The sequence below is a fragment of the Mchenga conophoros genome, linkage group LG17 (assembly GCF_057382185.1).
Source record: "Mchenga conophoros isolate Kocher_MC1m ecotype Shallow Benthic linkage group LG17, M_conophoros_male_GT1.1, whole genome shotgun sequence".
Lineage (NCBI taxonomy): Eukaryota > Metazoa > Chordata > Actinopteri > Cichliformes > Cichlidae > Mchenga > Mchenga conophoros.
This window is the reverse complement of record NC_140542.1, coordinates 10,442,443-10,459,308: the sequence shown is the minus strand read 5'-3', so window position 1 is coordinate 10,459,308 and position 16,866 is coordinate 10,442,443. Positions and strand designations below refer to the sequence as shown.

The 16,866-nt window shown below is 40.9% G+C and overlaps 1 protein-coding gene across 3 annotated transcripts in view; it reads right to left on the bottom strand.

Moving 5' to 3' along the window:
* The window catches only part of bcar3 (BCAR3 adaptor protein, NSP family member), an 82,729-nt gene that overhangs the window by 37,386 nt on the left and 28,477 nt on the right, over positions 1 to 16,866 (bottom strand). For all 3 annotated transcript variants that reach the window (XM_085251755.1, XM_085251757.1, XM_085251756.1), the window contains 3 exons: positions 9,635 to 9,830; positions 9,274 to 9,528; positions 376 to 418 (listed from right to left, as the gene is read on the bottom strand). In XM_085251755.1, coding sequence (XP_085107881.1) covers positions 376 to 418; positions 9,274 to 9,528; positions 9,635 to 9,830 — 494 coding nt within the window. The remainder of the gene's footprint in view (positions 1 to 375; positions 419 to 9,273; positions 9,529 to 9,634; positions 9,831 to 16,866) is intronic.

The following is a 16,866-nucleotide window of genomic DNA, read 5'->3' as shown; positions in this document are numbered from 1 at the left end:
CTTTACTAAATGTTTTACTTTTATTCCCCCTTGCAAAATGTCTTCACTTTAGTACTGCAGTATTTTCACAGCAGGGTGGGAGGTCTGAGGTTTTACATAACTGCTAGTATAACTTTTTCCTTCCTACTATAATACACACAACAAGCTTCCACTTTAGTCTGCTAAACTAAATTAAGCCTGGCGGGGTCGTACATCTTATTTTACTTCTGTGTGTTTTACCATTTTACAATCAGTCTTTTTAAATACTGTTTTATGCGTTATAGGCAGTAATAAGCAGCCATATTTTCAGTAAACAAAATATTTACATTGATTATCATGGAACCGCTTATTTTCAGCAACAGCAGACAAACAATATAGCACCACTGCTTTTCCTACCTTAACGTAGTCCACTGTGGCGTCGGGCCCGGCTGCAGGCTCCCTGGGGAACACAGACAGAGACAAGGTCCGATTTAGAGAACACATCCTGCCAAAAGGACCCAGATGGGACCTTTAGGTCCTCCTTATAGCTCCTATTACAAATAAACTGCACAGTCAAGGCCGCTCGCTGACTAGTGCTGAAGATGGGTATTCAGCCCTCGTCACTCCGTAGGAGATGAATTATAGGTGTGGAGGTGTGGCACTTTTTCTTTAAAGGTCTAACAGGGTGATCCAAACAAGTGCCTGTATGATAAGAAGCCAAACCTGCGCTCTAAAGCAGAGGGCTGATTCTTGTGGCAACGCAGAGTTAATCCACATCTACTACTGTAGGTCCCACTTGGGAGTGGGTTTCTCAAAGAAAAGAAAAAAGAATCAAGTGGAACCAAAGTTTGCACTACACTGCCTTAAGTCTCCTGTTTTCCCGGTTTCGCTGCCTGACTTTCACTCCCTTTCTTTCAGTGGTAAACATGTTCCCTTACTGCCTGTCTGACTTGGCCTCTCTCTCTCTTTCTCTCTCTCTCTCTCCTCCCCCATCATAACACATCACAGCCACACGCCTGCCATTCAGAGTCCACTGACAATTTCACAGAGAGGTTAGAGCACACACACAAACACACACTTTTCTAATTTCCTCTTTTTGCATTTTTCTGTAATTCTCTTATTCACAAAAAAATGCTTTTGTCCATCTTCCTAATCTCAGCTTACACGCGCTGCAGTTTTATCTGCTTTTTTAATCACTTTTGTTTATCAATTGTTTAAAGATCAGATTACTCATTTTCAGTCTTCGTATTTTTGTTCTCCGTTTGTTTTTTCCGCCAATGTTAGCTTGTCACATTTTATCCCTTAACAAAACTCTTTCTGTGCTCTCCATCTCTGCGTTGAACATTGGTACTCGAGTTGCAGCTCAGTCTCGACAGGAGGCTTACAACCAGGGGCTCAGTGAAAGGGGTAATTAGCTCAAATCCGTGGCTACATTACCAAGGTTGGTAGTTTAAATCCCTTAGGCCTGCATTGGTTTTCCCACGGGAATATTAGCACAGTCCATTACTTACCAAACCAAATATGTGCAGCTCTAAGCCCTCACAGTTTAAACATGGCCCCAAATAATGAGTGGGATTTAGTTATGTAACTGAACAGAAGCCCCCATTCACAACAATGTATAGTCATCATTCATGGCAGGTGTTCAGATCACTCTTACCCTTAATGAGTTTGCAGAACCGATGAAATGCAGCATATTAAACCTGATTCTATTTTAGGTGCACAGATCAGTCATCTGGCAGGTTGTCAGGGCTTACAGATGAAATCTGCACCGAGGTTTCCTCTCAGTGGCTGTGTCTGACACAATCAGGAACTTCCTGAAGGTGCTGAGAGAAAGCACTTTCAGCTGCACCACAAGGAGTCGCTACAGTAGGTCGCTCCGCCAGGTTGATTTTTTGTTTTGTTTTGTATTGTCACCTAAAATCAAACTGGGCATCCTTCACCAGTGTAAACCCCTATACTATACACTAAACATTCAGCCATTGCAATAATACCGTATATGTGTGTGTTGCATTTATGACATTATGACAGAATGATTACCAACAAAACTTCAAAATTGCCAAACAGATGAAAACAACATCCATTAGCATGTGTAGTCCTATTTAGAAACAGATCTATAAATGTATGCATGCATACCTGAGTACAAAATAAATCAAATTAAATGTATTATAAAGTAAAACTTAAAGCACTTGACTATACTGGAGCTGAACTAATTTCTTTGTGAGGTTTATTTGACGATTGTATGACTCAGTCCATCACTGTATTTGGAAAAAGCGCCATAAATTCAATTCAATTCAATTTTATTTATATAGCGCCAAATCACAACATAAGTCGCCTCAAGGCGCTTCATAGATACAGAGAAAAACCCAACAATCATATGACCCCCTATGAGCAAGCACTTTGGCGACAGTGGGAAGGAAAAACTCCCTTTTAACAGGAAGAAACCTCCGGCAGAACCAGGCTCAGGGAGGGGCGGGGCCATCTGCTGCGACCGGTTGGGGTGAGAGAAGGAAGACAGGATAAAAGACATGCTGTGGAAGAGAGACAGAGGTTAATAACAGATATGATTCAATGCAGAGAGGTCTGTTAATACATAGTGAGCGAGAAAGGTGACTGGAAAGGAAAAACTCAAAGGGGTGGCTGTAGCTCAGGTGGCAGAGCAGGTCAGCCACTAATCAGAAGGTCGGTGGGTCGATCCCAGGCTGCATCCTGGCTGCATGCCAAATATCCTTGGGCAAGATACTAACCCCGTGTTTGCCTACTGGTGGTGGTCAGAGGGCCCGGTGGCGCCAGTGTCCGGCAGCCTCGCCTCTGTCAGTGCGCCCCAGGGCAGCTGTGGCTACAATGTAGCTTGCTATCGCCAGTGTGTGAATGTGTGTGTGAATGGGTGAATGACTGAATGTAGTGTAAAGCGCTTTGGGGTCCTATGGACTAGAAAAGCGCTATACAAATGCAGGCCATTACCATCATGGGAATCCCCCGGCAGCCTATGTCTATTGCAGCATAACTAAGGGAGGATTCAGGATCACCTGGTCCAGCCCTAACTATATGCTTTAGCAAAAAGGAAAGTTTTAAGCCTAATCTTGAAAGTAGAGATAGTGTCTGTCTCCTGAATCCAAACTGGAAGCTGGTTCCACAGAAGAGGGGCCTGAAAACAGGAGAAATATGCTCTCTCTTTCTAGTCCCTGTCAGGACTCTTGCTGCAGCATTTTGGATTAGCTGAAGGCTTTTCAGTGAGTTTTTAGGACATCCTGATAATAATGAATTACAGTAGTCCAGCCTGGAAGTAATAAATGCATGAACTAGTTTTTCAGCGTCACTCTGAGACAGGATATTTCTAATTTTAGAGATGTTGCGCAAATGGAAGAAAGCAGTCTTACATATTTGTTTAATATGTGCATTGAAGGACATGTCCTGGTCAAAAATGACTCCAAGGTTCCTCACAGTGTTACTGGAGGCCAAGGTAATGCCATCCAGAGTAAGAATCTGGTTAGATACCATATTTCTAGGCTTTTCAGGGCCGAGTACAATAACCTCAGTTTTATCTGAATTAAGAAGCAGAAAGTTAGCGGCCATCCAGGTCTTTATGTCTTTAAGACATTCCTGCAGTTTAACTAATTGGTGTGTGTTATCTGGCTTCATGGACAGATAGAGCTGGGTGTCATCTGCATAGCAGTGAAAATTTATGCTATGTCTTCTAATGATGCTGCCCAAGGGAAGCATGTATAATGTAAACAGAATTGGTCCTAGCACTGAACCCTGTGGAACTCCATAATTAACCTCAGTGTGTGAAGAGGACTCTCCATTTACATGAACAAACTGGAGTCTATTAGATAGATATGATACAAACCACTGCAGTGCAGTACCTGTAATACCTACAGCATGTTCTAATCGCTCTAATAGGATATTATGGTCAACAGTATCGAATGTAATGTTGTGAAAGTTTTTTGAAGTCTAAGAATGGGGCGCTCTTTCAGGAATTCACGCTCTGAACCGCCCCCTTGCCTCACCTCCTAAACTGCCACAAAACTAGCAGCAGCATCGAGTTTGAAGATGTGATCAAGTGCTTTCGATCTACTCTACTTTCCACAGCATTTCCGAAATTGCTCCCTTTCATTCATTCCCATACAGATGCCGTGTGCTCATTCCTGAAACGTCTTTTCACATTTTTGGGGTTATTTTTTTTCACTGTAGACCATTTACAGAAGTAAGACAAGACAAGTTTCAGGTATTAGCAGAGACAGCAAACGAATCTGTTTGCCTGCTGTTAAATTCTCAATTTTCCTTTGCTTTTTAAAAAAAAAAGTAAAATATACAACTATGAGGAATAAAAAACTAGATGGGTATGTGTATGCATCCATGCTCTCCCCCGCTATTCCAAAATTACAGGATGAAGCACCAAGCGATAGATATAGCTTTCTTTTACTCCATCCATCCTCTTTCACTTATCCAATATAGGGGTCACAGTGGGGATGGCGCCTATCCCAGCTGTCTGATAGGTTGTGTACACCCTGGACAGGTCACCAGTCTACTGCAGGGTAATAGAGACACAAACATTTATGCTTACATTTGTACCTAAATTCAATTTTAAAACTCACCAGTTAATCTAACACGTCTTTGGATTGTGGGAGGAAGCTATAAATAGCCAGAGACCTTCTTGCCGTGAGATGACAGTGCTAACCACTGCACTGCTGACATGCTGACAAAATTTAAAATGTGAACTGCTGGTGATACTCTATATCAAAGCAATGGGAAGCTTCTACCAATGGGAAAAGAGCTGTGAGTGGCTGCAGAGCCTCTGTCCTATGTTATAAAAGCACCTGCTGCAGGTAATGCATTATGTTTGGCATACACTGATTAGTGCTTGATATTCAACGCTGAAGATAAAGGACATAGAAGCAGTAGAGGAATTTCTGTGGTTTGAAATCTGAACTAAAATCAGAAACTCACTGAACATTTTCTGTATCCATGTGTGTTGCTTCTCTGAGGTCAGTGGTTTGCTGGACCTTTGATGGGACCAAAGTTTTTTACCACTCCAACCACTTGCCCCTTGTAACCTCAGCCTGGATCTCCAGGATTAGGTGGGTTCAATGCAGACAGACAACACCCATCTACATCCTCCTGGGTTAAAAGTGCCAAAATTGAGGGAGGGAAATTCCCTTTTTTGAAAATTCCCCTCAGGCAGGTCAAAGGTCAGGCTCACAAACAGAGTGATAGCCCCGGAGCAAACAGAGATTCGGTGTCACTCCTTGTGTGCTAGGTTAGCAATGTTTACTCATCCTGGCTACAGCGTTAAAAGAATTTAAACAGAGCATGATGGATGTGCGATAGCGAAGCATTCCAGGGGACACGAGCTGACCACTGCGAGGCAGCACTCGCCACAATCTTTTTCTGGCTACTGTTGTTCTTTGCGCTTCACCGCACAATACTCAGCAAGACCACAACTGGCTTAAGTTAGGAACTACACTATATTTGTGTGTGTGGGAGAGAGAGTGTGTTGAAGGGAGGCTAAGACAGAGAGAGAGAGACAGACAAGGATAGGGAGAAATGGAAAAAGTTGATGGCAGCATGCAGAGTCTGAAGGCAGCCTACAGAGGTCAGTGTGCTTCCATTAGAAAGTGAAAAGTCTCAATTTACTGTCAGTTTGTGTTTATCTTAGCTGATTTCTATGCATTCTAGTTTTAATACCACAGGCTGAACAGTTATTCTAAAATAAATGGCATTAATTAATTCCCAAAAGGCATTTGATCTTAGTTTCGTACAATATGCTGCAAAACACACTGGCTCTGTTGGCAGACAGTTGTCCTACAATGCAAAGCAGAAATGAAACGGAGTAACAAAAACTAAATAAACTGATAAATTAGAATAAATTAGAATAAGAACGGCTCTGACACCTGGCATCTTTTCAGATACAACATCTTTTCAGTACAAACAGGTAAAATACAAGGCTAAATGTCATTTGCACTGCTGTAGATAGCAGATTTACTCTGAATCATCCCCTTTCCAGGACAATCTGTTGAGTTTAGCCTACAAAAGGACATTTTTAGTGAACCTTTTGTAATGATTCAGCTTTCACAAAACTACAAAAAAAAAAACAAACAATAATATTGAGTGCATTTGGAAAAAGGAAGTCCATTTTGTTCTTGATGATCAATGATGATCTGTTTACTGGTATGCATTTTATAGTGCATCCAAGGTATCCAAGGTAGCATAATGTTTAAAATTAAACACTGAACTATTGTTCTAAAGAAATGTTTGATATCTGTTTGTGTAGAATTTGCTTTCCTTGGACTTGAGATCCGTGCACGATTGCGTTTGCTTCGTTTTATCCATTTATACAATTTGTTGCATCTTATTTTATACAGTAAAGCACTTTCTGGCTCTTAAAAAGCACTATATGAACAAACCTTACATAAAGTACTTGTTAGTGAGTTATTGTTAGCGGGTGGGGAATTCAGAATTTCATTTACACTATACAAATAAAAAGAAAAGTTTCAGATATCACCAGTCTGTTATTGTCCATCTATACTCCCTCCAACTCTGAACTCTGTCTGCTCAGTTTCCTCCTCCCCCTCCTTTCTTGGTGGTCCTAGAGCTGCCCTCAAAGGTCAACACAAAGACACATGGACCAATGGGAAGATAGTGTGACATAAGGTTAGGGGTCATAGGCCAGCAATGGACAGTCAGTGGTTACATTCCATAAAGACATACTCATCATTTTATAGAAATCTCTGCTGTGAATTGTTTGTAGTTTGAAACCAAATGACCAGAGGTGGGAGGAAACTCTGGAATTTGGAAAATTTCTGGGAGTGTTAAGAGCAATCTATATGTGCACTAGAAAAATAAAAAGTTTGAATGTTTTAGTTTGAATAGGAAAAAGAATTTGTGTCAACTCATAAAAACTAAGAAGAACCAGCATAATTGAACAGGAAACTTTAAATTTGAGGATGTGGACTTGAATAAGATACTTTCCTTTCTGTCAGGTCATTAGCTGCCATCCTTACATTATGGCTCAGTCACCCTAGAGTCAAAATAGAAGAGCGTGTGACTAGGTGGTTGTCATGGTTGCACATGTCCTCAACCTCAGGGTGATCACTTTCAATCACAAGGTTTGCCTGGGTGCAGAAAGCACATGGCTACAAAAACTGTGGCCCAACTTGGCTTGACTGCGACCACACTGCGACAGATTGGAGTGCGCAAGCAAATTATTGCAGTCTAATTCATAAATGCAGACTTGCAGCTTGCCAACACACTGTAATCAATCTGACGACAGCAATTGACTGAGTGGGTGCAAACCTGGTCCTCGTCTTTGAAGCAACCATTTCAAAGGCATCGAGATCCAAAGTTTATTACTTAAAGTTGCAATAATTTTGGATCTGCTCTGACTGCTTAAAGGGAACACTATTGACATTCTTTGCTGTCAGCCTAAAGTGGAGTTAATGGCAAACAATCTAAATCAAATTAGACACGTTTTTAAAAAATGAAAAGTAGCTCAGAATGCAAAACTGTGTTATATCACCTGAAGTTATTCAGCTCAATTTTATTTGTATAACGCCAAATCACAACAACAGTCTCCTCAAGGTGCCTCGCCCCAGTGGGGCTGTGAGTTTTGGCCTGGAATAATTCAACAACTGAGTGGTAATGACGACAGAGAGTTCACAACATGAGAGAGACAAATATACTAACTGAGCCTTATTTGGAAATACTCTGGATTTGAGTCAGTAGATGGATAAGTTTAAAAACTCAACTGCGCTGATTCATCACTGAAACGACCAGGTTATCAAGCTATCACAGCAGGTCCCTGGTGGTTTGTTTATCTCCAGTTTCATGCTGAGCAAAAGATAAGACTGTGTTTTCGTGTTTTTCTACACAACAGCATGCTCACTTTCCTTCCGTTCCCTCTTTACCCAGTAACCTAATAATCGTATTTGTTTCCTGAGTATGTAGATATTTTAAAAAGATATGTTTAATTATCTGTAGTCTCAATATTTGGACTCAACATCTGAATGGTTCAAACCTGCACAGGTAATCTGAAGGAATAATCAAAAGCAACTTTTGCCTGATTCTCACAGTCTTAACTTGAAGTAAGGCTGGGGGTGGGGGGGTGGGGGGTGGGGGGGGGGTGTCAAGATCTCTGTCTAAATAAATAAATAAATCTGGGTAAATTCCCAGATGATTAAACATGCAACTATTTCACATTCAAAATGAGTAAAGACAATTAGCAGCCTATTTATGCAAGATAATTCATAATTTTACTGGGGGGGTTATATTGGCTGGGTCTGATTATTGAGGGGGGGGGGGGGGGGTCATAACCCCCTTAACCCCCCTGGAAATTACGCCCCTGGGTGGATGAGAACCGACATGCCAAAACTTTAGAAATATGCTTTCTTGATGAACTTTATCATCAGGTAATGGCTGAATTTTCATGAACTTTAATCAGTCAAAAGGCTCATTTATGCATGAAAGGTGTAAAAACTGGCACTTTCTGTGCTAGCTGTTTAAAAGAACAAGAAAATACCCATGAAGTTGTACTAACGTTGTGAAAGAACACACAAAAAAAAGAACAATATGCTACTCATTATTTTGCCACCTGTACAGGCTGAATTTGACCTGGACAAATTGTCCCACTGTATGTCAGCGGTCTATGAAATCTATCCGGCATGGAGGCAGACAGATAAAAAGTAGAGACAAAGACTTCACAGTAGTCTCTGATCTGCCACGCCACACCCTGACCAACAAAGGTAACCCAACTGCTGGGGGCTACACGAATGCGCCCACAGACGCACATCACATGCACACACAAAGCTGGCTACATCAGATACAGTCTGTTGTAACTCTACACTAGAGATAGAAAGGTGGAGGACATGATGAGGGATGAGATGTGTGTGGGTTTGTGTGTGTGTGTGTGTGTGCTCCCTCTGAAGTTGAGCTAATCACTACACCCCCTCAGGGGTCTCTATACAACCTCACTTTTCTCCATCCAACTCCACACTGTCTCACTCTCCAGTCTGAAGAGGAGCAGTGTTTTCTCGAGAGCACTAACAGTCTCTGATCATCAAACATTGCCAGCCTTCAGAATGACAAGACACCCCTGCAACAATCACCTTTTATCATGATAGTACTGAACAAAAGGTGCTTCTTCTGAAAGATGGTTTCCCTACACAAACATCTGACAGATATAAAGATAAGCAACAGTCGTACTTGTGATGAAGACTGTCATTTGCCCAGAATGTGCAAGAACAAACCGCAGAATGAAAATGAAACTATAAACATCCAGAAGCATTATCCATGTTTGTCTGTGTTTGTGAACATGTTTACCTGTAACCATGGAAGTCATCAGCGATATTTTGGACCAGTGAAGAGGTCATGGACTGATGAGGGTACTCAGCAGTCAGTAATGCATTCTCATAAATTAAAGGCTCTGTGTGATTGGCTTTGGGGTCCCAGGTGTAGTTTCCATGTGTGAGGTTGACCCCTCCTCTTTTGCGCCGAGGCAGAGTCCCATGAATAGAGATTGGCTGGTAGGTGGCAGCTGGCTTTTCTGATAGGCTGCCACACTGGCCTGGATGGAGACTGCAGGACAAAAAGCAAACAGTTACTCACACTGGGAAATGTTACTATTGCTGATTTCTAATAAATGACTCAACAGCAGTGAGCTTATGATGGTTACACAGCTTACCCAGGTCTGGAGCTGAGAAGATCCATGGAGGATGTGAGAGAGGCCTGGTGCCTCCTGGAGGAGCAGGTATTATTGCTTGGGGCACCAAGAGGGCTGCTGGGTACTCCAGAGTGGCCTGTGCCTCCTCCCAGGGTGTGGTGTGCTTGAAGAGACCTGGGCAGACTAGCAAAACGCCCCTCTGCCATCATCCTCAACTCTGGAAACAAAACACATACAGACATTTACTGTTAAACAGTAATGACATACACCATGACTTTGGATTACTTAATAAAGATTAAGAACTTTACTGAGTTCCTGCAAATATAAAGGAAACTAAGTGAATGAATCAAACAAATTAGCTGTCTTCAGGTGTGTTATAACGAACAGTAATCTCAGCTATACATTTGTGTAACAATGGCTGACATGAAGCACTGACTGAGATGAAATGGCGCACACAGCCAGTATACAGTAGTTGTCTCTCTTTAATGGAGACACAAAGCCATCATTCTCACTCTCTTTCAAGTGTTCATACATACAGAAATACTTACTAGCACTTTTCGCTAATGTTTAGTAGATGCAGCAAGTTAATCTGACCTCTGAATAACACCCCATCTCTATTTAATGGATTCCCCCCCCTTTTTTTTAAAAAAACAAAAAATTTCATGTGCACACTCTGAAACAAAATCTGTAGCTACACTGTGTCTGAAAACGAAGCCAATAAAATCCACATAAGTTAGCAAATGGATAACAATTTAATATTTCCACTGAAGAGGGGAAGATTAAAGTAAAGTAGATGTGTTTGAGAATTTCGCCTGAGCCAATTTTTATACAATAGTTGGATCGGAGCCACGTTTTCTTTTCTCCCACACCAGACTGAAGGCTGACTTCAGCCCTCTGTTAGTGGATATGAGAACAGAATAGAGGTCTGACCCTGTGTGCCTCAGTGTTATGTGATATTTTTAGCAACAACCTCTGAGTATCAGTATCAGTATAACACTAGGACATTTTCAAAATACTTTGTATTCCAGTAATCTCCTTAAAAACTGATTCATACACCAGATACTTAAAAAAAGGGAAAACAGAAAAAAAGAAAAGAGAGCAGCACTGCACCCAACTTTATTTTTGCCCATTAGCTAGATCTTGTGTAATGAACAGACAGACACAGTTATAAATACAGCATGATGAACATGACCGATAGGATGACAGGGAACTAAAACACAGGACAGAGAAATTCCCCTGCTGTGTGACGATGAGTGAACAGCACAGCTTTATCCGCTCTGAATCACTCACAGCACAGCAGTTAGTCATACTGTACAAACTAAAATAACACGGTAGCAGACTGGATTCAACTGACCCGCTCTCTAATCTCAAACCTAAGAATCTGATCTGAACAACTGAGCCCGTGTTTGCTATTGTTAAACAGCCTGATTATGATCAGAGAACACAAGCTGAAGGAACATAATCAAACTGACCGGTGTTCAACTGACCTGCAGTAACTGCAGAAAAATGCTGTTGGACCACTTTTACATGTGCAATAACAAAAAAGATGATCCGCAACAAACAACAAAAACTAACAGCTCAGACGGACATCATTTCAGACCATGTGTACAGTACAGAAACGTGCCTCCTAGCAGCAAACTGTCTTACATTTAATACTTTGATAGCAAGCCGAAATGATAAAATGTCTTTGTAGCATTTTTGTTTAGACTTCTGCCAATGCGAACAGAACTAGCGCTTAAAAATATGTGAAAGCATAAATTGGAGCACTTGTTGGAGCAGCATTACAGCCACAGAAGTCAATTTCCCCGCTTCCAGGGCTGTGCTAAAGTATGCTCAATGACTGAGATGATTGATACCCTGTGTGATGTCTCCAAGATTTGTGTTTAGTAGCACTTTTTTGGTCTTTTGGCAAAAATACTCGCATAGTTTCTCATCTACGGCTGTTGTTTGCTGTCACGTTAAATGGCAAACGCTAGAGTTAACACCGGCTCAAAGGAGAAGGCTACAAACGAGAGGACACAACCTTTCAGTAGGTTCTTGGAGTTTGGTCACTCCTATAAATAAACCAGGACCGCCTTAAACTGGAACTAAATGCTAAAACTTAACTCCAGCAGGGGGTCACTGAGCCACCAGCTTGTAATCATGAATATCAATAAAAATGCAAATAATGGTTTAGAGAAAGGAACAGCTGGCTGGTTCAGGACTCTTCAGTGTACACAGTAAAAGTCCTTCTAAGGCATGCCGGGTCAGAGAGAGTGGATTCCTCTGAAGGGTAGAACGACTACAACAGGAGAAGCTATTATACGACCCTTGGGGACGGTCAGCTGTATGTGTATTTGTGTGTGTGTGGCCCTGACCATCTGCCAGACACAGACACACACTCTCCTGCAGAAGAGAATTGACTGACTCTCACTGATTGAAAACACAAACATTTAGCACTTACTCCCGTATACTGGGTCCGTTTAACTAATACATAAACAATTGATTCTGAGAGCTACAGCTACACTCTTGTCCTGTACATTTGCCTATTCTTTTCCAACCATTTATTTTTTTCTGCATTATTTCACTCTTCTCTCACTGGTCCCTACTCATCCATCTTCCCCCTTTCTCTTGTAGTCTCACACCCTCCTCCACACAGACATGCCCTCCCTCCCTTCCTCCCTGCCTGTCCATCATGGCAGCTCCCAGACTTGTCCTTCTCCCTTTTCTTTATCCTTTTACCTCTTATAATAATGGACTCGTCTAGTTCCCCACCACTTTTATCTTTGTCCCTGGTTCACCCTCTCTTCTCCACAGCTGTTCAACCAGTAGTTATAACTCTGCAAATGAGTGCAAGTGCTTCCTATACCAAGTCTATTATTTCCTATGTATGGACAGTATACGCTATAGTGGGTCAGACAGATTTGAAAAGACATCCATGCCAAAGAATTTGTGTTTTATACCACCAAGTTTTAACTTCACATTAGGTTTGAGTGACACTTGCTAGTGCCTTTTTTTCATGTACAAGGTGTGTGCACGTTAAGTAACGTAAAAACTTCTTAAAATCAGTATCGTAACGGTTAATACTAGCGCTCATAACATAATCCCTCAGAAGCACAAGTGACAATATAATCAGTATACGGCAGAAAAGATAGGGGTATCAACAAAAAAATATCAAGAATGCTGAGTCATTATTTCTACAATTTTGACCCACATTTCAACTGGTATCAATTTTCGCTTGTTGTTTTACAGAAAAACTGTTTGTTTTAAATAATGTGCTTTCGTACAAACACACAGGAATGAACATTTCAAGATAATGATAAATTATTCATTCTAAGAGCTGGAGGAAAAAAAAAGTTGTTGCTTATAAATTTATTATTATTTTTTAAATCAAAACTAAACTAAAATGAAACAGCAGTAAGAAAAATCAACATATCAGAAACTTGATGCAGTCTTACCTTCAGAAACAACAAGAAATAACTATGTTTACATATTTCATGTTTACAAACGTACTCATGTTCATATACTAACAGTGCAATGTAGACGGTTACAAAGAGGAAAAACAGTCATAAAGTTTCAGTTTTTATTCCTCAGGTTCATTTAATAAATATCCTTCAAAATGCCCAATCATTCCCCTGCAATTGGTGGATCCTTATTCAACTGTCACATTGTTATTGTATTTAAACTGGTTATGAGGAATATTTTAAGAAGGTATTTATGCTATCTTACCTAAACATCTGGTAGCCCAAAGCTGAGTACAAGTAAAATTTTTGTTATTACCTCAACCCAGTAAGATTGGGTAGCTAGACAATTCCAAAATAAATGGTTAAAAGGGAAATTCACACAGTTTCACATGTTCATAAAGGTCTGCCAGCCAATAAAAAGTTTTATTCTTTAGCCATGTAACAGACAAAACATCCTCAAGTGAGATTTGGTTTGTCACCAACACTAGTGAAGGCCTTGGGTTTGGAACAATAACATTTGTGCACAAGACCTTGGAGGGGGGGGGGGGGGGGGGACGTGTAGGTTAACGGGAAGAGGAAATGGCAGTATAAACATTTAGAGGACAGCAGTTCATTATAAAGAATTACTATCAATAAAACAAATATGCCTTCCTCCTTTTCACAGAGTATCTCTTGAGCCATTTCCATCTGAAGGACACTACTTTTGCAATCGGTTCAATTCAATTTAGTCAAATGTTTTGATGGTGAGCTCTCTCAGCATCTCTCCAGCCAACCCAACACATCAGCCAGGAGGCAGAGAGCTCTTTGGCTAATCCACTCAAGTAGTGGTTTTAAAATATTGGCCTTTTTGGGGAACATCAGGAGTCTTTAAGAGAGTTCCGCGAATCTCTTTTAGTCCTTTGGTACCATGGACAGATGGTTTACAAAACACAAACCGAGCGTCTAGATTAAAAAACACACTCGATAAAATGCTTCAAAAATAAAGTAGGGTTTTAACATTAAGCTTCAGATGCTGCAGAGGTGGTCTGTCATTACACACGAGCATACACACAACCGGGAGGACGAGCGCAAACATCAACATGCTTGGGAATGAGGGATTTCCTCTGGCTGGCTTAAAGTGTCTTCCTGCTTTAACATGCACGCAAATACTCATGCGCATGCACACACACACACACACACACATTAGGAAAACCACCCCTGGCCAGAAGTGAACAATGGGAACAACTGTCACATGACCACTGTGTAGAGCCAGTCTTTGTTAGAGAGAGGGAGAGGTGTCCTACTGCGCTCTTCAGTGCGTGGGCTCACCAGTGTGTGTGTGTGTGTGTGTGTGTGAAAGAGTGTGTGTGTGTGTGAGAGATGTGTTTAACATATTAATGAGGCTCTTATTAAATCCCACAGCAGTAGCTGCCATTTCATACTTCTAAACCTTTGTGCACATCTCTCACTCTGTCAGACAGTCACACCTAACTTCCCCTCAGCATGTGCACTCATTTTGTACATTTACGCATCAGTCTTAACTGTACAGTCACTGTACACCACACTGTCAGACAGTTGCACGAAGTGGCAGCTGAGTAGGTGATGAATGGAGCTTGTAGATTTTCACTTCAGTAAAAGATGCAGAGTGAACTGTCAGGAAGAACCTGCAACCTTAAATCTGAAACCAAGTTTCAAATGATGTTTGAACTACAAAGATTGCACTGCATTGTGGGATGCACTTCTGACATCTTCTCATGTGTAAACAATTGAATTAAAAAGCTGATATATTTAATTATTTGTTAAATTGATCAAATTAAAGGCTATATATGCCTGAAGCATTGGTTAGTGTTATCACTGTCATCTTATTGTTATTTCACAACTAAAGCTATGCTACTTACAAGGAAGCACGGATAGTGCAAGCCAGGCTGTATAACAAATTCTGGCTTATCTCCAAAAGGAAAATCACCAGGACAGTGATTGGTTTCATTTACTCAAGCTTTTGTTGAGAAAACAGGCAGAACAAAAACAGGAAACAGGTTAAGTAAGGTAAGGTAGCACATACCCACTACATTAACTACATGTGGACTCAAAAGGATCCCAAATGGATCGATATGAAGCAGGAAAAAACAAACAAAAAACCTGCTAAATATGTTACTCTAAATGTAAATTGATTGGTACTTACATACTTAATTTGATCACCCCAACCGCTTCTTACAACAAGCCCCAATTACCCATTTACACGCACATTCATACAAGGGCTTATTTCTGTGTCCAAGTGTTTCACACCTAGCATTCACACTCCAATGGTTGTATCGGAGCAACTCGACGTTCAGTCTCTTGCCAAAAAGCCAGTGATCAAACCACCAAGCTTCTGATTAGTAGATGATCTCCTCTACCTCCTGAAGCGCAGCCACCCAACACTTCTTCACATAAATGACTAAATCAGTGTTTGACATTTTGGGTAACAGACCCATTTGCCTTCTCTCTGACAGTTCGATGGCAAGACTGATCCCACTTCAAGCCTTTTCATACTTGTCTGTACAACAATAAGGAAAGGTTAGAGCTAGAGGATAATGATGTGAGCTTAGCATAAGGACGAGGGGTACCTGTAACACCATTTCAAATCTTGTAAAGCTTTTTTAAAATGTCATTAAACATCATGTAATGTGCATAGTAGAAAGGTACCATTGTGCTGTTTTTGTCCATATTTCCACGTCATCTGTCGTACTGCTTTAATAAAGAAAAATTGCAGGTTCTAAGTTTAATTCAAAAATACTTAGCCTCTTTGACACAATCCACATCACTGATGTTGAAGATGCTGTGTCTAGCCCAGATGCTTCAAAGTTCCCAACTATATTATTTAGTATACTGCTGGATGGATAAATCTGGATCGTACTCTCTGTATTTGTCACATGTTTGTGTCTCTCTAAAGTCTTCTGGGCATCGGATGCAAGCATTAGAGGAAAATGTACAATATTTTCTTCAGATTTAAAGTACCACATATTGGTGATGACCAAGTAATGCAGCAATGTACTTAAATAAAGACCATAAATATCTGTTTTTCCCCCTTTTCCAGCTATGCAGGGTCTCTGTCTTTGCAAAGATTAGTAGGTTGTATAGTGCTGATGGCTTACTGGAATACCAAACAACTGACACCACAAGGAATCCAAGTAACACAACACTACACATACAATACTGACCCTGGAAACACACAACCGTCACAAATCTGTGCTCCTTGCATCTGACACAGACACATTTTAGCATTAAAGGCTGAATCTCATTGGTTTACTCCAACTCCACTGAGAAGTTCAGACATGACACTGACTAATGTCTGAAGCAACCTGCTGCATACATGTGTCCCCCCCCAACATCAACACCACACAGACACACATGCCTGACTCTGTCATCATTTAGTTGGTGGCTTGCTGTTTAAAGATGTGATCTCATAACTGAGAGGTCAGAGTTTCAGCCTCGACCTGTCAAAGTGATCGTGAGCAAAACAGCAAAGCGCTGTCTGATAAGAGCTTTTAATTTACAGTTTTGTTTTAAACTCACAAATCTTTTAAGTCATATGTCACAAACACATATTCATCATCTTCGTATTTAGCAACGACTAATTTTAGGTGTTGTAAAGTGTTAAGCAACGCCATCTCTGACAAGCAGCCAGATTTTTGAGTCATTTATCACATCGAGTCAGGATAAGCAAATGCTTAAGTGAGCGAGCCTAACAAGAAAAAGAAAATGATGAAAGAAATGCCGTTGGTCTTATCTTTCATATTTCGTGTAATTATTTCCTGCTGGGTTTTCCACAGCTAACACCACCAATCCCAG